This window comes from Mustela nigripes, chromosome 2 (genome assembly GCF_022355385.1).
Source record: "Mustela nigripes isolate SB6536 chromosome 2, MUSNIG.SB6536, whole genome shotgun sequence".
Taxonomy (NCBI): Eukaryota; Metazoa; Chordata; class Mammalia; order Carnivora; family Mustelidae; genus Mustela; species Mustela nigripes.
Genome location: NC_081558.1, coordinates 94,569,889 through 94,593,932, shown reverse-complemented (window position 1 = coordinate 94,593,932; position 24,044 = coordinate 94,569,889). Strand labels below are relative to the sequence as shown.

At 46.7% G+C, this 24,044-nt stretch overlaps 2 protein-coding genes across 4 annotated transcripts; one reads left to right on the top strand and one right to left on the bottom strand.

Moving 5' to 3' along the window:
- Window positions 1–1,128: 1,128 nt before the first annotated feature.
- On the top strand, window positions 1,129–23,267 carry NME9 (NME/NM23 family member 9). Of its 2 annotated transcripts, none has more exons than XM_059390996.1 (12): window positions 1,129–1,247; window positions 1,478–1,631; window positions 6,811–6,868; window positions 11,063–11,166; window positions 12,364–12,435; window positions 14,063–14,179; window positions 15,473–15,548; window positions 17,724–17,806; window positions 18,312–18,404; window positions 19,410–19,570; window positions 20,803–20,939; window positions 22,997–23,267. In XM_059390996.1, the coding sequence occupies exons 2-12, from the start codon at window positions 1,599–1,601 to the stop codon at window positions 23,059–23,061; spliced, it is 999 nt and encodes a 332-aa protein (XP_059246979.1). In that variant the 5' UTR covers window positions 1,129–1,247; window positions 1,478–1,598; the 3' UTR covers window positions 23,062–23,267. The 2 variants fall into 2 exon arrangements, with proteins under 2 accessions (XP_059246979.1, XP_059246977.1); XM_059390994.1 differs by having other exon boundaries at window positions 15,473–15,572.
- Window positions 7,412–22,246, bottom strand: LOC132011826 (uncharacterized). Of its 2 annotated transcripts, XR_009402445.1 has the most exons (6): window positions 21,682–22,246; window positions 21,463–21,570; window positions 12,588–12,682; window positions 11,791–11,973; window positions 10,101–10,286; window positions 7,412–7,872 (listed from the first exon to the last, which is right to left on the bottom strand). XR_009402445.1 is itself a non-coding variant. In XM_059390997.1 (4 exons), exons 1-4 carry the CDS (start codon window positions 22,055–22,057, stop codon window positions 11,905–11,907), a joined length of 648 nt encoding a protein of 215 aa, XP_059246980.1. In that variant the 5' UTR covers window positions 22,058–22,246; the 3' UTR covers window positions 11,300–11,904. The 2 variants fall into 2 exon arrangements, 1 of the variants encoding a protein (XP_059246980.1); XM_059390997.1 differs by lacking the exons at window positions 7,412–7,872; window positions 10,101–10,286 and having other exon boundaries at window positions 11,300–11,973.
- Window positions 23,268–24,044: the final 777 nt, after the last annotated feature.

Below are 24,044 nucleotides of genomic sequence, written 5' to 3'. Positions count from 1 at the left end.
TGTCTGCTTTGCTTGAAGTTAATATAACTATTCCAGCTTTCTTTAAAAAAAAAAAAAAAGATTTTATTTATTTATTTGACAGACAGAGATCACAAGCAGACAGAGAGGCAGGCAGAGAGAGAGGGGAGGAAGCAGGCTCCCCGCTGAGCAGAGAGCCCGACGTGGGGCTCGATCGATCCCAGGACTCTGGGATCATGACCTGAGCCGAAGGCAGCGGCTTAACCCACTGAGCCACCCAGGCACCCCATATTCCAGCTTTCTCCACCCCCTTTTAAAAAAGACTTTTAAAAAGATTTTATTTATTTATTTATTTGACAGAGAGTGAGAGAGTACAAGCAAGGGGAGCAGCAGAGGGAGAATGAAGCAGGCTCCTGACTGAGCAGAAAGTCCATGCAGGTTCAATCCCAGAATCCTGGGATCAGGACCTGAGCCAAAGGCGGAGGCTTAACCACTGAGCCACCCAGACGCCCCAACCCTGTTTTATTTTTACTTTATCTGTGTCTTTATATTTAAAGTTAATTTCTTGGGGCACCTGGCTGGCTCAGTCTGAAGAGCACGTGATTCTTAATCTTGGGGTCATGAATTTGAGCTCCACGTTGGGGGTACTTACGTAAATAAAACTTTTAAAAATTAAATAAAGTGAATTTCTTACAGACACACAGTTGGGCCTTTTTTTTTTTTTTAATCCATTGACACTCTTTTAATTGCTATAAACTGTTCACGCGATGTGTACTGTTTTCTATTTGCTCCACTTGACTTCCATACATAATTTTGAATTGATAATTGTGTATTCTTTCTTAAAGGGAATCCCTTCAGATCCCTCAAAACCTGGAGCCACCCCTGCCTGGCATGCATTAAGTAACAACAGAAAAGCTGCACACCAGGCTCTGGTTGGGCTGGAGGTATGCAGGGCTTCGGGGACGCGACTGTACAGTACCTGAGCTCACTGGGTCTCTGCTTCTTAAGTCTAAATGCCTCGGACACTAACAAACACATCAGCCAACCCGAGCGCCCCTACAGCACACTTCAGTTTGCAAGGGGGCGGGGCTTGCGGGGGCGTGGATTACGGGTCAGCAAGTTTGTTACCTGGACGACAAACAAACCCCCCCAACCCCGCCCGGCGCTGTGTTGCCCTGACGGCCGTGGGTCGCTGCAGAATAGACTGGAAACTCGCTGCACTTTGAGGAGCGTGGATCTGTCGAGGGATCGAACGCGGTGGCTCAGTTTCCTAGGAATATATTGCAACAGTAGGGATAACAGAGTTTTAAGCCTTTTCCTGCCCGAATTCCTCGGCAGGCGCTCCGAAGCGTTATGGGCTGCGTAGCCGGGCTCCCCAACTCCATGCTGGGAAGGAACTTTGCGGAAAACCGCCTGGCAAGCCACGACCCTGCGGGCGGCAGGCTCCGCTTCCCCGGTGGGGTGTTCATTTTGCATCGGGGCATTCATTTATTTGCTGCTACGTATATTTACTTTACAGGGACGGGGGCTTTGTCTGAAGGAGGCTCTGGATTTGCTGGTCTTTGCAGCGGTTTGTCTCCACGCTGCTGTTGGGAACAGCCCCAGTCAGAAGTTAACAGGGCTTCTGTCTTTGCAGAGCCATGGGCAGCAAGAAGAAGGAAATTGCCCTGCAGGTAAGCCTCAAGTGTCGCTTGCTTCTAGCGCTTGGCTGGGGGTAGGGGTTGAGGAGGAGTGAAAAGAAATGTAAAAAAGTGTTACTATTTGCCAGCAGTACCTGACGGACGGTGTTCTCAAACTTGAATATTGTACCCTTCCATCTTAAAGGGGGAAAAAAAGAAACCAATCTTATCTCGACCCTCCAGTGACCATTTTTTGTGCCCTTAAATATAAGCAAACATAAGATGGGGTATAAGCTCTTTATGTTTATAGTACTTATGCAAACATAACCCAAACATGAATTAAAATAAAACTAAAAACTCAAGAAAATAGGAACAAATACAATTTGATACTGAATTATCTTTTGTTGAAATATAAATACAGCTTGCTTCGAGAATATGTAAGGTTTTTTAAATCTGGGCATGCGTCTGTAACTATGTGCTCTCTAGAGACCCAGTTCTCCCACCACTGCCCTTTGCAATCATTTGCTTATTCAACGAATATGTTTTGATATTTTATGTGCTACACATTTGTTGTATAGAGGGCTTTACTTTATTTGCACCTGGAACAAACAATTCTGTAAGCCAGCATCTGCTTTTGTTCCTGGTTCCAGACAAGAAGGAGTGCTTTGCCATAAGCAGATCGCCTGGATGGCCCATAATACATGCACGTTTGGAAGCAAATTTTTTTCAGGGTCTCCTGGTCAGTTTGGCTCATCTGGACACGCATTCAGGTGCCCGCTGTGGAGCAGAATGACAGTGGTCTTGAGACACCTGATTTCTCTTTAATTGTCCTTTGTGGCATGGGCACTCTACATGTGAGTTTCCAAAGCCTAATAACTTAAAAAGGGAGAAAGCAATGTCATTGTAAGGACAGTATGTACTAGGAGAGGGTGGAAAGCACTTTGGACTGAATATCCAAAGACCTGATACAGTTCTTGACTCTTTTCTTAGTCACCTCTGAGACTTGAGATCAATCACATAACGTCTCTTGCTACAGCTTGCCCATCAATAGAATGAGTGAACCATCCCTTAAGGGCTTTCCAGCATTGGTACTCTAGTACTCTGGAGTTATGAAACTTTTTGTATGTCTACATTCTGTTTGTAAATAAATTCTAAGCACCTGGACCTATCATTTACTGTTTTGTGAATGACTTCCTCAACCTCTCTGAGACTCCAGATCCTTTATGCAAACAGGAAGGATAATACAGAGCCTGCAGAATCGTTGTGACGAGATTCCTTTAGGTATTTCAAGGCTGGACTGATTGCTGTCTGTAGTGGCTCTAAGATTTTTGCCCCATATGATTTTTCATCTGTCTATGCCCTGTGTCCCCTTTGGGAATACTTTTTGGTGATTTCACAAAAATGTTGTTCCCCAGGGCTCTGAATTCAATGTGTTACTCGAAGTAAGTACTCCGCTTACTGAGGGATGTTGCCACTCTACCAGATCAGCTCCTTTTTTTTTTTTTAAGATTTTATTTATTTATTTGACAGAGAGAGAGAGAGAGCAGGGGGAGGAGCAGAGGGAGAGGGAGAAGCAGTCTCCCCAGTGAGCAGGGAGCCCGATGTGGGGCTTGAACCCAGGACCCTGGGACCACAGCCCAAGCCGAAGGCAGACGTTTAACAACTGAGCCCCCTCCCAGGTGCCCCCCAGATCAGCTCCTTGAAATCAGTGCTCTAGGGTTTGCCAGTCCAGGAAGCCTGTCCTCTTTTTTTTTTTTTTTTTTAAAGATTTATTTATTTATTTGACAGAGAGAGAGATATATCACAAGTAGGCAGAGAGGCAGGCAGAGAGAGAGTGGGGAAAGCAGGCTCCCTTCTGAGCAGAGAGCCCGATGTGGAGCTTGATCCCAGGACCCAGAGATCATGACCTGAGCCAAAGGCAGAGGCTTAACTCACTGAGCCACCCAGGTGCCCCCCCTGTCCTCTTTTTGAGTAAGACTATCTGGGGCTCCTTCTGTGACTGAAACAGAAATTACAGGACATCAAGAGATGGTCTGGGTAGATAGAATGTGCCTTCATTCCCGACCAAATGTAGGGCTTAGTGAAGTCAGACATTTTCCATACTCTCCTGCTCCTGGCCTGTTCCTAAGAGAGATTCTTCAAGTGTTCAGAGCCCGGCCCCACTGCTGGTGAGGGTTATCCCATGACAAGGGTGTACCACAGAGAGTTGCTACTGAGCAACAGCTGAGCCACGGGAAGTGACTGTTGTGTGTGTGGGGGGGGGGGGGCACACTCTTCTGAACCCTCTGTCACCTTCTTTAGGACTACAGGTGTGAGTCCAGGATGATGTTGGTCCAACTCTCTTAGATCACTCAAAGCATCAAGAAGACTGTTCCACTTTTTCATAGAAATAAAGAGTATGGAGCTATGATTTCTTTAGAAAGACGGATCTTCAGCAGAAGATTTGCAGGTGTTACATGTCTCCAGCCCTTTTAAAGGAACAAAAATCTCAGCATACCTGTATTAAGAATGAGTGGTCATTGTCATGGTCTCTTGATTTTTATGGTTTTAAATCAGCCCCACCCAAACTTATTTATTACAAAGTGAAAGAGAATAATTTCACAGTGCAGAAGACTGACAGAGCACCTTAATCAGTGATCCAAGTGCATGTCAGCAATAAGGGGCTAATCGAAATTGCGTGTCACCTGATAGGACACAAAAAGAGAACACTCTTCTGCTTCCTTGACACTCCACCCCAAGCAACCAACTCCAACCAATCCAAAGATGCACAGCCTGAGTCTAATCAGGAAACATTAAACAGACCCAAACCGAGGGAGAGACTACAAAAATAACCCTCCCATAGTCGTCAAAAGTGACCCGGAGGTCATGAAAATCAAGGAAAGACTGAAGAACGATTCCAGAAAGCAATTAATCCAGTATGTGATTCTGACGAGATCCTTTGCTATTCAGGACATTATTGGGATGATTGGTAAAACCTGAATGGGATCCGAAGATGGCATAGTAATAATATATCAGTGTTTACTCCCTGACTTTGAGGGTTGTGTTGTAGTTAGATGGGATAATGTAGAAATTGACAAGCTGGTTCTAAAAAAATGGAAATGGAAAGGATCAAGAATAGCCAAACAGTTTTGTAAAAGAAAAACAAATATGGAAGAGCCACACTGCCTGATACCAAGGCTTATTATAAAGTTACAGTAATTAAAAGAGTATGGTGTTGGCAAAAGAAGAGAAAATAGGTCAATGAAACTGAATAGAGTCCAAAATGAACCCATGCTTCTGTAGTAAACTCATTTCAGCAAAGATGCCATAGCAATTTAATGAGAAAAAAAAAATCCTTTCTAGAAGTTTTGCAGAAACAACTGTACCTCTACATGGAAATAAAATTAACCTCAATCCTTTTGCACAATATAGATAAAAATTATTTTCAGATAGCTCATGGACTTAAATGTGAAAGCGTAAATTACAAAGCTTCTAGAAGAAAACAGAGGAGAGCATCTTTCTGATATATATATACACATATATATAAAATATATTATTAGGTTGTGTATATATTGATTTATATTATATATTGATCAATACTGTATATTGATATATAATATATATATTATTAGATTGTGTGCATATATATACACAATCTAATAATAAAAAGGCCAACAATCGAATAAAGAAAATGGACAGACCAATGGTCACTTCTCACAGAAGACATATAAATGGCTAATAAGCACACTAAATAGTGCTTATTTTGATAATAAATACCTTTTTAATAATTTTAACAATAAGCATTATTTAATAATTAATAATGTTTAACAACCTTAGTCATCAGGGAAATGAAATTATAGCCACAATGAGATACCCACTACATTACCATTAGTGTAGCTAAAATCTAAAAGACTAACATTACTAAATTTTGGTGAGAATGTGGAGCAAGCAGGACTCTCATACCTTGCTGATGAAAGTTTAAAATGGTACAAACGCTTTAAGAAAAGCCTGGCGGTTTCTAATTAAACTGAACACGCATTTACCCTATGTCCCAGCAATGTCCCTCCTAGAGTATTTATTTACTTACTGAAGATAAGTAAGAATGTGAGCACAAAAGGATTTAACAGGAATGTTCATAACTGGGGCACCTGAGTGGCTCAATTGTTAAGCGTCTGCCTTTGGCTCAGGTCACGATCCTGGGGTCCAAGGATTAAGCCCCGCATTGGGCTCCCTGCTCAGTGGGGAGCCTGCTTCTCCTTCTCCACTGGGCTCCTGCTCTCTCTTGCTATCTCTGTCACTGCCTCTCTCAAATAAATAAAATCTTTAAAAAAGAATGTTCATAAGTTGTTATTTGTAATAATCCCAAACTAGAAGTGACCTAAATATCTATCAAGCAAATTACGATACAGCCATATAATGAAATATGCTCAGGAATAAAACTAGACAAACTACTGACACTCAACCACACGGATGCTTCTCCAAACATACACTGAGTGAAAGAAACAAGCATAAAATAGTGGGTGCTGTGCTCTTCCATTTATAGGCAGTTTTACAAAGCAGATCAGTGACCACCTGGGGTGAGGAGCAGTGGGGGGGGGCTGTGTGTGTGACTCTGGGGAGACAGAGGAACTTTCGGGGATGATGGAAAAGTTCTGTATTGTGAGAGGAGTGTGGTGACTTGGGTTGTGTGCATTTGCTAAAACTCGGTGAACTGTAACCCTTCAGTTCTGTGTATTTCACTGTACATGAATTGTTTCTCTAGAACATGTAAGAAGACCAAAAGAAAAAAACAAATGAATACCTTTCTGTATATGAATATAGATAAGTGTCAAAACTGGATTTGAGTGAGAACAAAAATGGCAAAAAGATCTCTATCATATGATATTATTTATGCACATTTTATGGACCCAAAACAATTTTGTTTTTATTTTTGCACAAGCAACAAGAAAAAATTATTTTTAAAAAAATGACCGAGATTTCCTTAGGTGAGTTATTCGTGTGGATTGGAGGCAAGAAAAGAAAGGAGGAGACGGCAGCTTGGGGCAAGAAGACAGCTTGCGCCTGTGTTTGTACACATTTCAGAGAGGGCGGGAAGAGGAAGAAAAGGAGGGAAGCGGGAAGAGAGGGAAAGAGAGCGGAAGGGAGGTCGCGAGAGGCAGGCAGGCAGGCAGGCAGGCAGGTATCTGGAGCAAATACATCCGATCCTTTCCCCATCCATGCCCTCAGTAATAAAGCCTTTGTTCTTTGACCTTAGGTTAACATCAGCACCCAGGAGCTGTGGGAGGAAATGCTCAGTTCCAAAGGACTAACTGGTAATTTAAGTTTTTAGATCCAACCTTTTCAATATTTCTACACAGTATATTGAACCAGGAAGAGGAAAGCTGCAATGAGCGCCATTTTCCTCTAATCTTGAGTTCCGTAAATGAAGGGCCGAGTCTTTTCTTCATGTGCGTAGATACATCCAACTTGCACATCTGTTAGTATGTTCAGTTCAGGAAAGCCATCAGGACTGCTGGCCAACAGGGCTCTCTTGTCTCAGAGCTGACTGTTAGACCCAAGGGTTGTTTGGTGTGAAGGAATGAAAACCTCTTCTGACTGCCTGAGTCGTAAAGGGGAATGTACCGGGAGGAATATGGGGACCTCTTGGAACTCAGGGGCTGGAAGGAGAGCCAGGCTTCCCGAGGGGCTGGAACCAGGCACTGCCCCGCTATTAGGATACAGCATAGCCACTGTCCCCTGGGCCTTCTCCTCCCTATCCTCTTGTTTGCTATCTATCGCAATTTACTTAGTAGTTTTATTAAAAAATTAATATTTATTTTTTAAAAGATTTTATTTATTTATTTGAGAGACTGAGAGAGTGCAGAGGGAGAGGGAGGAGGTGACTCTCTGCTGAGCACGGAGCCCAAAGTGGGGGGGCCTGATCCCAGGACCCCGAGATCGTGACCTGAGCCAAAGGCAGACGCTTAACTAGCTGAGCCACCCAGGTGCCCCCAAAATGAACATTTATTATCCCATAGTTTCTGTGGGTCTGGAATCCAGGTGTTGCATTGCCTTTGGTTTGAGGTGTCTCTGGTTTGGGGTCTCCCACCGGGCTGTGATTAAGGAGTGAAACAGGGAACGTCAAAGCTCAACGAAAGTTTCAGTTTGCTTCTAAGCTTGGTCATGTGGCTCTGACAGATCTTAGAAGGTCACTTCCAACTTTGTTCCTGTGACTGTTAGCAGGACTCAGGGCCCTGCTGGTCATTGGCCAGAGACATCAAATTCTTGCTATCAATTTCCCCACAAGCCTACTCACAACGCAGTAACTTTCTTCTCCCTGAGGAAGAGGGTAGGGGGAGAGAGACACACGTAAGTCAGAATCTTTCTGTAACTGAATTTCAACAGTGACGTCCCATGGCTTTGCCCTACTGTTTATTAGAAGCCGGTCATTAGGCCTGGCCTGCACTCAAGGGCAGGGGGACCTCCCAGGAGACAGGACTCCCCCATCTTAGAGGCTGCCAGCCACATCTGCCGCTGCTGTTCCTTTCTCATCTTCATTGACCATGCGTGTCTCTGGGCTCCCTTTCTCTCTCTGTATCTGCTCAGTTCTCCTCCCTATACACCTGCTTGGCAAGCTTGTGTCTGCTCTTATCTCTCCCCGGTGCCACCCGCACCTAGGGACTTCAGCCTTCGAGGCCCCTACCCCTCTCCTCCCCCATGACTCAGTTAGTCTTTTCCAGCCCCTTCCCCACTGTTCCCAGAGATATGTCCTGAGCTCCAGTTCAGTTTCCTGAACATGCCACAAGTTTCCCCACTTTTTCACTTTTATCCATGCTGTCCCTGCTCCCTGGAATATCATGACCCCCAGGCCCCGCTCCAAAGCAGCAACCTCCTTGCATGAAATCTTTCCAGAATCTCTGAGCAGTCACTTCCCCCTGGGTGTCACCTGGGCATTTGGCGTGGGGCTCTGTCTCCCCCTCTCCACCCAGCACACACCCAGCTTGGTGTGGCCCCTGTCTCGGGGAGCAGTCACGGCTTTCCCCCTGAACTCTAAACACAGGGGCATTGTCTTTTTCCTCTCTGTCTCCAGCAGACTTGCCCGGGCCTGGGGCAGAGTGCAGGTCGCACTGATTCGGCAGCATGGGTGGGAGTCTTGCCACATTCAACTACCTGAGGGATTACACAGCTTTTTTGATGGTGTCAGGTCTCAACTATTTTGTCTGCATGTCTTGTGGGTGCAGCTGGAGCATGGCTGTAGGGCAAAACAACCATTACTTCTGTTTCTTTAACGGCAGTAAGAAAACTATCCCTTCATCACATTTTGAGAATTTGCTGTGTCTCAGGCACCCTAGGTGATCACAGCGGACATCTGCTGGGTGCGGACTCTGTGAAGCCCTGCTCTAAGCATGTCAGGGAATCGCATTTTCTGGGGGCAGCAGGGGCTTGTCCTTCCCTTCTGATGGGGCGGTCTCGAGGAAGCTATGCTCTTCCTTCTTTCTAAAGCCAGCAGACATGTGCTTCCAAAGGAAACTGCCATGTTGGAAATCTCGCCTTCTCCTGGCTCATTTTCCCTTGCCTTCAAATAGGCAAGTCAATTCAGATTTACACGCGTGCACACACAGGCCTTTTCATTTTCTCTGCCATGCCTTTCCTCCCAGATATCTTCTCTGTTTTGCTTCCTGTCTTTCAGTCAGACTCTTGATAGACTTCCTCTCCAGACCTGCTCTCTCCCCCATAACGTTGTGAAGTATGCCTTTGCTCCACCACTGCTAAGACAGCCAAGGACTATGAGGGGAGACAGGAAGCTGAACTAAGGGTGCAAATCCTGCAGAGAGATTGGTGAGCTAATGGGACCCCATTTTTTCCCCCAGTGGGGTGTGAACATGCTTTCCTTGGTGGGCCCAAACACAGGCTCTCTAAGTCTCCAAAGACTTTTTCCTGGCTTGACCCAAATGATTTCTTCCCCCATGACTATGGTGTATTGAAATCCCCAGACCTCTCAAGTGTGATGCTGTTGTCCTCAGAGAAGCCCAGAGCTTTAGCTTCTGTGTGGGTGCCCAGGAGGCCCAAGTCTGCCTCCATCTCTGCTGGTGCCTGGCTACCTTTGAGACCACTGGCCTTAGATTTTCTTGTTTGTACTAGAAACCCAGCGATCTAGAATCCATTTGACATTTCTCCTTCCCCCAAATGATCTCTCCCTGCCACCACCCTGTTCTTTTCCTCTGCCAGGCTCCTAGGTGGAGTCTTTTCCATACCCACGTGACTTTCCTCACCTGTCTTTCCCTTTCAAAGTCTGTGGATTCTTCCCTTCCTCCCCTCCCGCCTGCACTGCCCCCATGTGCCTGGCTTCCCCATGCCTCCTATACCCCACTTGGTTCTCAATTTCTCCCCGCAAAACTGCGCGGCTTGGCTGAAGCTAACCAGCGCACCTGAACCCATGCATCTCACTTCTTTCCTGGAGTAGTTGAAACAGCATGCACTGAGACGAACCTGGGATCAAAGCTAGGTTCTACCGCTTGAGAATTCAATTGTTTTTTCTTTTCTTTTGTACCCTGGGTTACTTACTTCACGTCTTTGAACTTCACACAATCTAGCACCAGCTACGTCGTCATGATGGGGCTGGGTACGTCCTGCATGTGTCTGGTACGCATGTGTTGGCTTTGCTTAGCTTTCTCACAGGCCCTGTGGCCTCATACAATCAGACCAGACGGTTCCCTCATGCCCAGTCCTGGCATACTCCATAGACTGCGACTGACAAAGAAAAAATAATCCGAGTTTCCATCTAGGTCTCTAGCAGGTATACTTTTCAGGAGAACGACATTGATTTTTTTTTTTTTTAAGATTTTATTTATTTATTTGAGAGAGAGACAGGGAGAGAGAGCATGAGCGAGGAGAAGGTCAGAGGGAGAAGCAGACTACCCATGGAGCCGGGAGCCCGATGCGGGACTCGATCCCAGGACTCTGGGATCATGACCTGAGCCGAAGGCAGTTGTCCAACCAACTGAGCCACCCAGGCGTCCCGAACGACATTGATTTTATAAAGTAAATAAAACCTTCCTTTACCCAAAGAAGAGGCTTTCAATTCTCAGGGGGAAAATGTCAAAACTGTGCTTATTATCAAAGCAGCTAAGAGTTGACTGTAGGTTGACAGGCCGCCTACAGTGACCTCTTTTAGAATAGATCATTTTAGTACAATTCAAATATTTATTGAGGGCCACTCTATGCCACCCCAACCATGATGGTAGCCTGAAAATCACTACAGGGAAAGGATCCCTGTAGAGAAAACTGTTTCCTACCACACTTACTTCATTATGTGTAGAGTTAAGAACACTGAGTTGTAAGCATGAGGGGCGGCTGTGTCTCTGTGCTGGCTCCCACTCCAAGGGGAGAATAAACCCCGTGAGCCATTGAATAACCCTGCAAACAGACGTGTGTCTGGAGGGGGTTCAAGTTTGCAGGGGTCAGTTTTACCTGACCTGGAGAGTACTGGTGCTCACTTAATGTTCCTGCTTCTTGGATGCACACAGTTGTCGATGTCTACCAAGGCTGGTGTGGGCCCTGCAAACCCATGGTAAGCCTCTTCCAGAAGATGAGGATCGAGGCCGGCCTGGACCTTCTGCATTTTGCATTAGTAAGTTCCTCACTAGGGGGGTGGGGTTATGGACATTGGGGAGGGTATGTGCTATGGTGAGTGCTGTGAAGTGTGTAAACCTGATGATTCACAGACCTGTACCCCTGGGGATAAAAATATATTACATGTTTATTAAAAAAAAAAGTAAGTTCCTCACTCAGCAGAATGCCACGCAACACTGTAAAATAAACATTTAAAAGCGGGGACAGGAAATGTGAGCTGCCCTTCCCAGATGATTGAAAAGGCATCAGTTGTGAAAATTTTGGTCATCAGTTACGAAGCTTTATAGTTTCTTCCATGATGAAGGGTTCCTACCCCATCCCCACCCGCCTGACAGTCAATGTGAGCTCAGGCATCTCGACCCTGTGCACAGGGAAGGGGTGTGTGTCACCCCACACGTGAGCATGCCATGGCTTCTGGCTCATGAGCCCTGGGAACTCTGAAGTCTTACTCTCAGAGCACACAGTTCCAAGAGTTTTATGCTCTGCTCCATCACGGGGAGCTTCTAGCCAATGTTTACTTGGATCAATGTACGGAAATGGGAATAAATTCCAGAGAAGCGTGTGAGAGACACTTGGATTAGAGGTTCTAGGAGAACACAGGAGAAAAGACACTTGCGCTCACCTCTCAAGGACTCGGCACTTTCTTCACGGGGAGTCAGTTCTGGTACCTCTGGGGAAAGTGTGCAGTGGGAATGCCTGCCCCCGTACAGGCTTTCTCAGGCTAGGAAGGCAAAGACTAAGGACCTTCTCCCTCTGTGGGTGTCGGTCTTGGCAGCAGCAAGGTGGCATGCAGAGCAGCAGCTGGCTGGGGAGCAGAAGGAACCTTGTTTCCACCTTGTCTTATTCTTCCAAAAAGCCCCCTGCCAACAATTTTTACCAGTATGTCCACAGCAGAGTTATTCTGATGAAAAGACATTAGGGGCCGAGGCACGAGAGCCTGCCAGGGCATCCTCTGGGGCGAACAGTCACAGTGTGGCTGTGAGTGTGGCCGTGCATGGGGTGAGGTGTGTGTAAGATGGATATGTGTGAGTATATACACATGGGTGTGTGTGCGTATGTGCTGTGTGTTTATGGCGTCTATGTGTGTATGTAAGGGGTTTGTGTCTGTGTGGGTATTGTCCCATGTGGTTCTCCCACCAGCATGCCCCTGTGTTCCTGGCACCCTAGGTCCCCCCTGACAGCTTGTTTTCTTTAGGCAGAAGCAGATTGTCTTGATGTCCTTGAAAAATACCGTGGGAAGTGTGAGCCGACCTTTCTGTTTTATGCAGTAAGTATATCTGCAGAACCAGAAACACATTACAGATCATCAGGGTTCTATCTCACTGAAAGTCACCAAGAGGCTTCACTGATCCAAATGAGGGACTGCCTTCTCCTTGACTGCGTTTGTTATTTGGGGTAGGAAGAGGCACGCTTACTTACTTCATGGTGATGCAGGTGCCTGCCTCGCATGATGGCCCGGCTCGCTAGCAGGGAGACCCGGCACGACACAGCTCCTGATGGTCCCTCTGGGCCGGCTGCATATGGGAGAGAATGGGAGTCACTCAAATGCGTCTGCTCCTTCTGGCTCACGCGTACGCTTGACTAATGCTTCATGATCAGAGAGCAACGTTTTCAAGATTTCCTCCACCATAGAAGGAAGCTTTCAGCACACACACTCTAAGGGGGCAGACAAGCTCTGCATTCATTTTTATTGAATTGTAAGATGTGAAGATATGCTTCCAGACATTCAGAAATGAGAGCCAAGTCATTCCATGTTTTGGAAGAGAAATTGGACGTCTTTGGGAGTGACATCGATGGTCTGGCCCCATGGCCCTCAGGGCCTACTGCCTCACTCCTGGCTTCGTAGCTTAGGCTACCTGCCAGGCCCTAAAGGCAAGTGCCAGAAATGCTCCTGCTGACTGCAGCCCCCTCCTCATATAGTCAGGGGAAACTGAGGCCTACCCACCCACTTCTCCTGACAGCCAGGCCAGGGTGGCTGAGTTTGGAGACCTTCAGATTCCTGCCCTCGGCACCGCACGTTTCAGAAACTGGAGGCTTCTGGCGAACATTATCTGGGTGTTGATTCGTGATGGAAGACTGGAAGGGAGGAGTGGGAAGGGGCCCCAGTGACAGCAGAGCACAGGCAAGGAAATGCGATCGCTGGCACAGGGGTTCGTTCGCTGGCTTGCGCCTGTAGTGATGAGGGTATGAATCATACTGGGGCGGTGTGGGGGCAGGTGCCAAGGCGGTGGGCTCCATCACAGCCTCTCCTCTGCGGGGTGGGGTGGGAATGGGGAGGGCCTGCTCGCCACCAATTTCTGTGAGTAATAGGCATAGATTGACTGTCAAAAAGGTTAAAGAAGGAGACTCAGTCACCCCAAACGCCACCTTGATGTGAAGGTGAACAAAGCTTCCTCTGACCACCCCATATGGAGCTGGGAATCCATTCTTGCCCTAAATGCCAAGCATCCTGTACATTCCCCCTCTTCAAGCAATGATCTTATTCTATGGTGATTGTTTCTTTGATATGACCACCTCTCCCCACTTGACTTCCCATTCCCTGAAGCAGGCAACTCTGGCTTTTCACATTGACTGTTCATATGCTTTGCCTCTGTCTTGGCGCTTAGCAGAGTAAGTGCTCAATAGGTACTTGTTGAGTGGACGAGCCACGACTAGGCCACCCTTATTCACTCACAGCCTCGTTGCCCTGCTTCTCCCTTAACTGATTCCCTGTTTCCCTGAAGGCAGTTCTGAAAGGAGAGGCATGGGGGAGACGGCAGAGAAGTGGATAGAGGCCTCGACCTTGGGCACGTGCCTAAGCAAAGCACTTGGACACTCGCTGTCTCTTGAAAGACATGAAGATAGGTGAAGATGAGTTCAGGTGGTTTGGGTGGCGCGTGTGTTCTGTGTTCTAGGGTGGAGAGCTGGTGGCTTTGGTTAGAGGCGCCAATGCCCCACTGCTGCAGAAAACCATCCGAGAGCAGCTGGAGGCTGAAAAGAAAGTTCTGGCCGAAGGCTGTGAGCGCAAAGTGGTAAGGAGCCCTCCCGCCAGAAGCAAACTCAGTGTCTCCCTGCCCCATGAATTTTCTTGGAGTGCTCAGTGACATGTGTCATTAAATGCACACCTGGGGTCTCTGAAGGCTCAGGGGGAGGCAGTGCCCACTAGGCATACATGCATTTTATCTTATTTTATTATTTTATTTTGGATTTTATTTATTTATTTGACAGAGAGAGAGAGAGTGGGGAGAGGGACACAGAGAGAGGGAAAAACAAACTCCCCACTGAGCAGGGAGGCACATGCAGGGCTGGATCCCAGGACCCCAGGATTAGGACCAGAGCTGAAGGCAGACACTTAAACAACTGAGCCACCCAGGTCCCCCAACATGCATTTTAAAAACTTTAAAAAAGTCACCCCCTTCATCCAGAGCCTTGAACTTCTTTTACCCATTTCCCATGCATCCCCCACTTCAATTCTTAACGGGGGTTTCTGGACCCCTGACAATGAGTTCAGAAATGGAAATAAAGTTACGGAGGAGAGTAGTAGGTAAAGGTGAGCTCTCTCCTGGTGACCTGCCCTTGCCTCCCATACCTGAAAGTTTACTTGAGATCCCCAAGGGATTATTTAATTTAGAAATTAAGCTGTCATTCACACTAGCAATCAACATGGCTTGTGATTTTGATAAATTGTTTCCATGACAGCACAGTCTCTCACAGTTTCTCACAGAAACTTGGCTGCCATTGAACACAGACACCAGCGTCAGTTAGAGGCATTTCCTGTGCTTTGAGCTTCCGTCCAAAGAGCCTTAAAGTTGTTGTGTTCATTGTTCAAGTTTTCATATTCACTTTCAAATAGTAAAGGCCTATTTTTATAGAACAGATTAGAATCAATTATATTTTTTGCTGAAAATTACACATGCTTGTGCCCCCTCCAGGGGGAGATGATATGTGTCTTCACGACTAACATGCCCAGGGGAGGCAGTAGCTAAGGATCTCCCTGTGTGTCTTCTGGCCGACTCCCTACTTCTTCTTTTCTACTTGACGCTTGTGGAAATGGGCCGAATCTAAACCTTAAAGTCAGCATGGATTTCCTTGTCTTCGAACACCCTCACCCCCACAGTCATCTGGCTACTAAAAAGGGTCTTGTAAAGTTTCAAAGGCTGATGGTCTGATGGTCTCGACTCCCTTTTCTTGGTTCTGCATTTCAGGCCTTTGTTTTTTGTTGTTTGTTTGTTTGTTTTTTTTTTGCTTCTGCCGGTTTCTGGAGGCCGTTGTGGTAATTTTAATTAGTTAACCACTTTCTGTTTGTGACCAATTTGTTGCTCTAGATTAGAGATGAGCCTCTGTCAGATGAAGACGGATGCCTCTCCCACGACAAGGACATTGGTGACGACGAGGACGTGGGTGAGTGCAGAACCAGTCAGCAAGGTGAGAAACAAAGGACAATCAGTGATGTGGGCCTCAGAACTCTGGGAAGATTAACTTCAAAACATTCTGTTTCCATTACCTAGCTTCAAACATGACTTTGTCAAATCTTCCTTCTGCCCTTTCTTGCCATCGTAGGTACCTTTCACAGCTTTCCAATCACGCTCAACTATAACAGGTATGACTTTTAAGGCAATAACCCAGCACCAGGAAAAGCCCCACCTAATAAAAAGGAAGACAGAATTTCAAGGTCTTTGTTTGAATTAAATCGCTCATTTCTTTTCTTCACCTTTTTCTGAAGGGTCCAAAAGTCAGGAGTCCTGGGCGTCACAGTTGTTCCTGAACCTTTACTATGAGAAGAACATCTTGACCTGACAGCAGGGAAACCAGAAGTTAGAAGGTGGCTTGTGACAGTAACTGAGATGCCAGGGGAAATCAGCATTAAGTTCAGGAGCTGAGTTGAAAGGATAAGGAAGATTTTTATTATTGCGTGAACCAGAAAGGCTGTTTGTTCATGTGTAGATAATGGAGGTGGTTTGAGTTGGGATTCTAACAAGGAAAGCGGCACAGTTTGGAGAGCAAAAAAACTTTGTGTGAAAAAAATCAGTGTTTTGGCTTCTGCAAGAAACAGTTGTTACTGCCTTTTTTGGATGATCTCCTTTACCCTCCCTCATTATCTCCTCTCAAATCGAATCTCTCCACCTAGAAAGTAACATAAAATCTGCTCTTGCCCTTGGCCTTCCTCTCCTCCAAGCCTGAGCTTCCTGAGCTCCCTACTCCTTGGGTACCCCTCACCTTTGGCTCCTGCTCGACCTGTTTCCTGGTGCTCATGGGGCACTGCTGACCTTTTTGGTGCCAAACCCAACACACGGTGTCCAGTCATATCCTACAGCCTCTCTCTGAGGACTTGGATAATGTCGACTGTACCTTCTTTCTCCAAACCCTCGTCTCTTTCTTGTTTTCCTTCTATGTCTCTGGCCTCTCTGCAGCCTCCCCTTCCAAGCTGCAATTTTCCAGGCCCTGATCTGGCCTCTTCTCTTCTCACCCTGTGTCTCTACAGGATCTCATTAATGGGTCATCATATAAGGGATTTCATTTTACGAGTCCCTTAAAGACTAAGTATTCATAGGATGTTACAAATAAAATAGAAGAATGGATAATCTGTTGCTTTAAATGATTCACATTTTTGCAGTACCCATGTTTTTGAGATTTTTTGAGTAGGAATCTCTCCTCAAAAGCAGATGTCATGTTTCATTGCCATACAACTAATACAAAGGCTGAGAACAGAAAATAGGCTATGGGGGATACAGAGTCTGTGGAGAAGACAGGGAGCTCACCAAAGCCAAGCTGATACAAACAGGAGTACAGCAGGGATGGGCTTATGGACTGGACACCGAGCCCCCTACAGGCCTGAGCAGGAACTGTACTCACACACCACCTCCGCAGGGCCTATGGACACTGACCCAAGGACAACCATCAGGACACTGTTCAGGGAGCTATGACTGATACCTTGGCTCCAAACAATGAGCCAGCCAACCTGGTCTTCTCTCAGGAGAATTTGTGTTGACAGAGAAGATGGTCGTTGCAGTTTGGTAGAATGTGCTGGTGCTGAAGAGTCGTAGAGACTCAGGGCCTGGGGCAGTCTTCACTGCCCATATGCCAGGAAAGTTAAAAAGAAGCTCTGGCGAAGTAGCTAGAAGAGTGAGAGGAGAACACAGTAGACAGCACTTAGAGGCTCCAAATCAGGGGAGGTGACAGGAAGGCACAAGCGAGTGTTCCCTCTGTTCCAGTGTTCCCCAGCTCCAAGCCAACTCTTTCAGTTGTTGCTGGGCTTCTGTTCCTGAGTGGTTGGTCTCTGATCTCTTCCCTGCTCTCCCTTCCCTTCCTCCCTCCCCACCTCCACCTCACCCCTCTTCTCCCAGGATCAAGTCGTTTGTCTCTCTCCGTCCCTTGGAGCCAGGTAGAGGGTGAGGTCTGTAGCCTGACCCACGCCTCGACTAGAGTCCAAGTGTGCAGGGGCACAGCCCAGAGGCCAGCACGGGAGCCCTGGGAGCTGTGTGCAGAGGCTGCATGGTCCCTGCGGATACCCTGAGAGCCTCAAAGATGGGTGCCAGGAGCCCAGCGTCTGACAGCACTATCGTCTGCTTCTTGCAGCTTCATCAGGGAAGACCTGCACCTTGGCCATCATTAAGCCAGATGCAGTGGTCCATGGAAAGACTGATGAGATTATTATGAAGGTAAGAAAGACCAGGCTTCCTGGACAGATTGCCCTCATGTCTCCTCTGGTGGAAAAGCAGGGGCGGGACATAGAACAACAGTGTACTATTGGAAAAGGAGGCTGCTGAGGAGCTCCAACCAAAATGCCAGTTAAGTCAATCACACATTTTTTTTTTAAAGATTTTATTTATTTATTTGACAGAGGGATCACAAGTAGGCAGAGAGGCTGGCAGAGAGAGAAGGAAGCAGGCTCCCCACTGAGCAGAGCCCGACGTGGGGCTCGATCCCAGGATGCTGAGATCACGACCTGAGCCTAAGGCAGAGGCTTAACCCACTGAGCCACCCAGGCGCCCCAAGTCAATGACACATTCTATAGCTGTTTGGGACAGATGTGATGAGGATGAGGGTCTTCGCTGCCTTTAATGTTCCCTTTCCCATTATCTTTTACTTTTCAGCTCACTTAAATGTGAATGTGAATTTGGGCTTGATTTTCCCTTTCACAACATATATATATGCACATTACAGATCCACGAAGCCGGTTTTGACATTTTAGCAAATGAAGAGAGAACCATGACAGAAGCAGAAATGCGGCTTTTCTATCAGCACAAAGCTGGAGAGGTCAGCTCCTTTGCTTCTACATGTCCAACCCACTCCCATATCTTTCTCTTTCCCCAACATATGTTTATAGATTGATGTTAGTTTGGGAGAAAATAGAGTATTAGGAAGAACAAGAATATGAACAGCTAGAAGGCCATGATTTGCTCTTAAAGATTATAGTGTGTGTTAGGTAGAAAGTTCTTTGGCTGCAAGGAAGAGATTTTGATTCTAACTTAAGTGATGACATGAAGAATTTCTTGGAAGAATACTCCATAGGTCCCAGAACTGAAGAAGAGAGTTGAAGGAGTTGAACAAGAAGGTGCTGGGGAGAAGAACCTCTGCCCTGGGTCACTGTTTCCTCTCCTTGTGCTAGGAGGCATAGAGTTATAGGGAGCTTAGGAGCAGAATCCCATGAACAGTCACTTTAGGTGCTGATGTTGGACAACTTAGATTCAACCACTTTCCACTCACTTCCGCTTCTGCCTCCCCTACTTGGGATACTTGGGATGGAGGCCTAATGGACCCCGCTTGGTCGTAGCCCCACCTTTCAGGTGAGGTGTGTGTGTTTAGAGAGTGGCAGTGGAGGGGGTGGAGAGGCATCACTGTTGTCAGCCAGACTAGGCCAAGTGAACCGGGGAAGGGCTCTCCCCAAAGGAAAACTGCTACTTGAAGCAGGGGGAAGAGTTGTAAGGCATTGCAAAAAATAAGTCTTAGCTACACGGCACCCCATGGTTATCCAGCATCCACATGATTTCCACACACATATCCCTACTTAACTTGTTATAGTCTCTCATTCAACCCCAAATAAATCAAATCCAAGTCTCATTTTCCTGGTTTTGCCTTTGTCTGGGTTCTCTTTGTGTTGCTGGTCACCACCACCCTTCCCATGGGCCCTCCATGGGCATGGTGGCTGGTGGCAAGGCTGCTCACTGACCCCCTCCCTTCCTGCAGGTGCTATGGGCCCACTGACCCACTATAGACCCCAGTAACTCTGCCCTGGGTCATTGTTTCCTCTCCTTGTGCTAGGAGGCATTTGAGAAGCTGGTTCACCACATGTGCAGTGGACCGAGCCACCTCCTGATCCTCACCAGGCCTGATCCTGAGGGCACTGAGGACGTGATCACTGCCTGGCGAACGCTCATGGGGCCCTGTGACCCTGATGTAGCAAGGAGGGAGCAGCCTGACAGGTGATGTCACCAGCTGTCGTCTTTTCATTTGTCTCAAAACCTGCATCCAAAGAAGCCCAGAGCCTTGCTCTATATTCAGCCCCAAATCCCGTTACATATATTTGGAGAGACGCTGACCTCTTTGTTATCTATGTGAGGAGACCCTGCTACCCTCACTCTCTGATCTAGTCCTACAGTTAGGGAGTTCCACAGTGTGGTTCCAGAAACAAAGGCAACACACATCCAGGAAATACGGATTACAGGTCCCCGCCAAAGTCTGCCAAGTCAGAGACTCTGGGCAGAGCCTAAGGATTCACACAGGGTGTTCTGAGGCCCCCTGGATTCTGAGCACTTGGTTCTGCACTTTGCACGAGGCTGCCGTGGCCCTGTATTTAGCCTGGCATCAATGCCAAACCCACTGTGCCTTGTCTTTGAAGCTGAGAGAGCCCCAGTGACCAGAAAGGAAATGAGCAAGAGACTAAATAACTGCAGTTGTACCTTGCAGTTGTGGGAGACCAGAACATTCATACATGGGACTAATAAGACAGCCCAGGGTTCAGATCCTAGCTAACCACATACTCGAATAAGTCCTTTTTCTGAGCTTCAGTTCTCATCTGTAAAATGGGGTTATGACACCTGTCCTGGGAGCTGTTAAGAGTACTCCCTAGGGCCATACATTAATCCCTCTGTGCCTCAATTTCTTTATCTGAAAAATGGATACTACAATGACTCACACATTAAATGAGCATATGTACGCATGTGTGTGTGTGTGTCTGTATGTGTATATACATATATGTATATGAAACGCTTGGAACAGTGCTTGATGCAAAGGAAGCCCTGGCAGTATTAGTGTTATCTTACGGGGTTATTAAGGAATTAACGAAGCACACCTACATCGAGCTCTTGGCAGGGCATTAGTCCCTGGTAGTGAGATCAACAAAATGGCAGCTCTCGAGCCTACACTGTGACTCACGCATATTTAAATTGAGAATTGTGACAGAGTGTCCTTCACAGAGCTGTGGCACAAACGAAACGGGATCGTGTATGTGAGTACTTGGCAACATGCCCAGCACACTTCTTGCTGAAACAGATGTCAGCTACTGTCCTTGCTGTTGTTCTTGGCGTTTCCAATGCAGAAAAAACCATTTCACAGAAGTGCAAGGGGCTAACTGGTTGCTGGTGCCCATGTTGCCAGAGAGCAAAAGTTTCTTTTCAAATGAAACAATTGTTTCTTGTTTTGCCAATGTTCGCAGTCTCCGAGCTCAGTTTGGCACAGAAATGCCCTTCAATGCAGTCCACGGAAGCCAGGACAGAGAGGACGCCAGCCGAGAACTGGCGTTGCTCTTCCCCACATTTAAGTTTTCAGATGAACTTCTAGAAGCTTCTTTATGTAAGTCATCAAGGCAGTTTGTCTTTATTAAATCTGCACTGAATATTTGGGGGGGTAATAACTATGTGGTAACAGAATCTTCGATCTAATAAGGTCCTATTTGATAAAGAGGGGCCATTATATAACTTTAGCAGTAGTCCTAGTCTGTTCTCTTTTCCTCAGAGTAATGATGTTGCTTTTTAATCTTCATTACCTTTTGTTTTTTTCTGCATTTGTACTTTCATTGCAAAGTTACTTTGCATTTTCTTGTGGAAACCACAGGGAAAATGTAACTAGCTTACTAGAACCCTGCTTCAAAGCCAGTTAGAGGCCAGATTTCACTTCCTCACTTCCTCTGCACTTCCCAAACCTCATGCCAGGCCCGTGGGGGTGTTGCTGGGCAGTGGAGCATTATACGAAAGGACTCTGAGCCTGCTGTGGTTCTTGTTCCTCTGCCCCCACATTTTGGGAAAAGCATGCTAGGTCATCTCCACCTCCAAATCTGGGTGAGAAACCGGAGAGGTCCAGAGTTCATGTGACTTACCCCACTCCACAAGTAGAACTAGGCCTGGCCCCTGATGCTCCCGCTGCCGAGTTGGGTATCTGTGGTCTGAGCCTGAGGTGAGGTGGGAGGGACCAGGGGGTGAATATCCTAGGAAAAGCAAAGGATATGAGGGTGGCATTCCTGGGAGAAGGCTGGATGTAGATCTGAAATGGTAACATACTTGTGCACCAATGTTCGGGTTTTAACCAATACACTTACCTAAATGTTTTGTATGTTCAGTGTCCTCAGGATCTGAATCCAGCTGAGTGAGAATAGGTGGTCTGAGGGCATCGGAAGAGGGGATGGGAGCTGGCCTGTGCTGGCCCTCATTTAATTCTCGTGGCTGCCTGCTACCAGCCAAGGGGCGAGCTGGGTGTGATGGTGGGGTGTACAGTGGAGAGATCACAGCAAGTGTGGCTTTATAGGGACCCGGGTTGACACATGTGAGTGTGTGCTGTGGTTCTTCAAGGCCATTCCCCGGCTGGGAGGAGATCTTACTCTGGTGACGAGGGCCTGCTTTCCTCAAGGAACCTGCCCTCAAGAGAGTGCTCATGATGTATTTCCTTATGTGTCCAGGGTCATGACACATCTTCATCCTTTTTGGGGGGCCATCGGAAACAAGTGGTAGAACTCAGGGCCAAGTCTGGGGAAAGACGAGGGTAGCCCGGCTGGGAAATACTCAATGGAGCTAGAGGAGAGTGTTGGGAGATCATGAGCCTGACTTTTGGGCCCCAGGTGATAATGAGCTATGGGGACACTTCACAGGGGTCTGAGCCCAGAGACATCCCAGGAATAAATGCCCAGCCTCCTGAGAGCATGACTCTAAAGCAGCCTTGTAAGGGTACTGAAGTGCTGCTCATTTGATGTGTCAGGCCTTCTCAGTCGTCAGGAGCAGTTTGCTTCCAACTTACCCATCGCTTTCTCTGCTAAGTGTCAGGGATCAAGGGCACTGGAGACAAGATCATCCTGGGTTTGAATCCTGGCTCCGCTAGTTATCAGCTGAATAGCCTCGGGAAAGTTATTTACCTTTCTGGGACCCAGTTTCCTCATCTGCGAAATGGAGATAATGACAGACCCATTATTAGCCCCATAATAATATTCCCACAATAGTGATCTTCCCCACAGGGCTGTTGTGAAGATGGAAAGAGACAAAGGATACTGAAGTTCTTAACCTGGAGCCTGACACATTTAAGTCCTCAACATATTACTCATTCTCCTGATTTTTAAAAATGTTTTTATTTTTAAGTAATCTCTACACCCAACATGGGGTTTGAACTCACAACCCCAAGATCGAGTCTCGTGCTCCATCAGCTAAGCCAGCCAGGTGCCCCTCATTCTCCTAATTTTTAATTCCTGGTCTGGAACACACCTATTAGGACCTTTCTCTGCTGTCCCTCCCACCCTGACCCCTTGCTTCACTGTCTGTGATGTATTTAGATCCCCTTTTTCTGCTGCCTTGTGGATGGTGAGTGGGACAAAGTATAGGAACAGGGTTACATTTCAGAAGTCCTGTAGAACATCTGTCATCCCACAGGCCACGGGGCTGAAGGAGCGGTGGGCCCCACTGAGGCACGTTGCTTCCCTGAGGACACAGACTGAGAGGCTGGGCTGCTGTTCCAGAGCATGTGACCAGGGGCAAGGCCATGAGATGAGCTGTCAGTGTGCTTGAATCAGTTGCCCATAGGGCAGCTCCAGAATTGGAACTCACTCTTTTCAGCCCCAATACTTTTTTGGTTTAGTTATGTCTTATGAACAATAAAAATAGTATATATTTTCTTGCCTTATTAAACAGTATGTAAAACATACAGGTTTTTGTTGTTGTTGTTGTTGTTTTTTGCTACCTCTGGGATTTTATAAAATAAATGGACATCTGTTTTGGTACCCTGGTATGGTATGGTGTCATCTCAGAGGATACTGAGTTATATAGGATAGCGTTTCCCCAATAACAAATCTACTCATTGGACTAAACAGGTTTAGAGTGAACTTGAAAATAGTGCAAAAAGATTGGCTATAACACTTCTAGGCATATGGACATGGAAGCAGATAGAAATTGGCTTTAATCTTCCTGCTGCCTACCCAGTCATGGGGACAGTCCTGCAATGCTGCCCAGTTGGCGACCTGAAGCTTTCCATGCATCAGGCCATGTTCATAAAGAAATGCTTGGAGGGGCTCCTGGGTGGCTCAGGATTAAATATCTGCCTTCTGCTCAGGTCATGATCCTGAAGTCTTGCGATGGAGTCCCACATTGGGCTCCCTGCTTGACAGGGAGTCTGCTTCTCCTGCTGACCTCTCTCTCTCTCTCATTCTCTCTTTCTCTCAAATAAAAAAAAAAGAAAAAAAAAAAAAGAAATGCTTGGAGTTATATTTGGAACCAGGAGTCATCTGATTTTCTTGGTGCTCCCTTTCCCCATTTCTTTGGTTTCTGATTCTGGCTACTACCTAATTTTAAAGTCCAAGAGCTCCCAGTAGAGCCATGTTGCCTCCAGCTTTCACTAAATCACCTGGTTGAGCCATCCTTCCATGGCTGTGCCCCTGAGGTTGAACATTTCATGAGGTTCTCAATAAAAAGTAACTATTATTAC

Bases quoted from the DNA above. Each gene is read 5' to 3' on its own strand.
- LOC132011826 (XM_059390997.1), bottom strand. From the start codon at position 22,057: ATGAAGATGTGTCATGACCCTGGACACATAAGGAAATACATCATGAGC. The intron at 12,683-21,462 runs GTAAGTCACATG...TCCCATATGCAG, and splicing joins AGTTCTACTTGTGGAGTGGG to CCGGCCCAGAGGGACCATCA. The intron at 11,974-12,587 runs GTAAGTAAGCGT...TCTGCTCCCCAG, and splicing joins GGCACCTGCATCACCATGAA to CCAGCTGCTGCTCTGCATGC.
- NME9 (XM_059390994.1), top strand. From the start codon at position 1,599: ATGGGCAGCAAGAAGAAGGAAATTGCCCTGCAG. The intron at 11,167-12,363 runs GTAAGTTCCTCA...TGTTTTCTTTAG, and splicing joins ACCTTCTGCATTTTGCATTA to GCAGAAGCAGATTGTCTTGA. The intron at 20,940-22,996 runs GTAAGTCATCAA...GTCATCCCACAG, and splicing joins ACTTCTAGAAGCTTCTTTAT to GCCACGGGGCTGAAGGAGCG.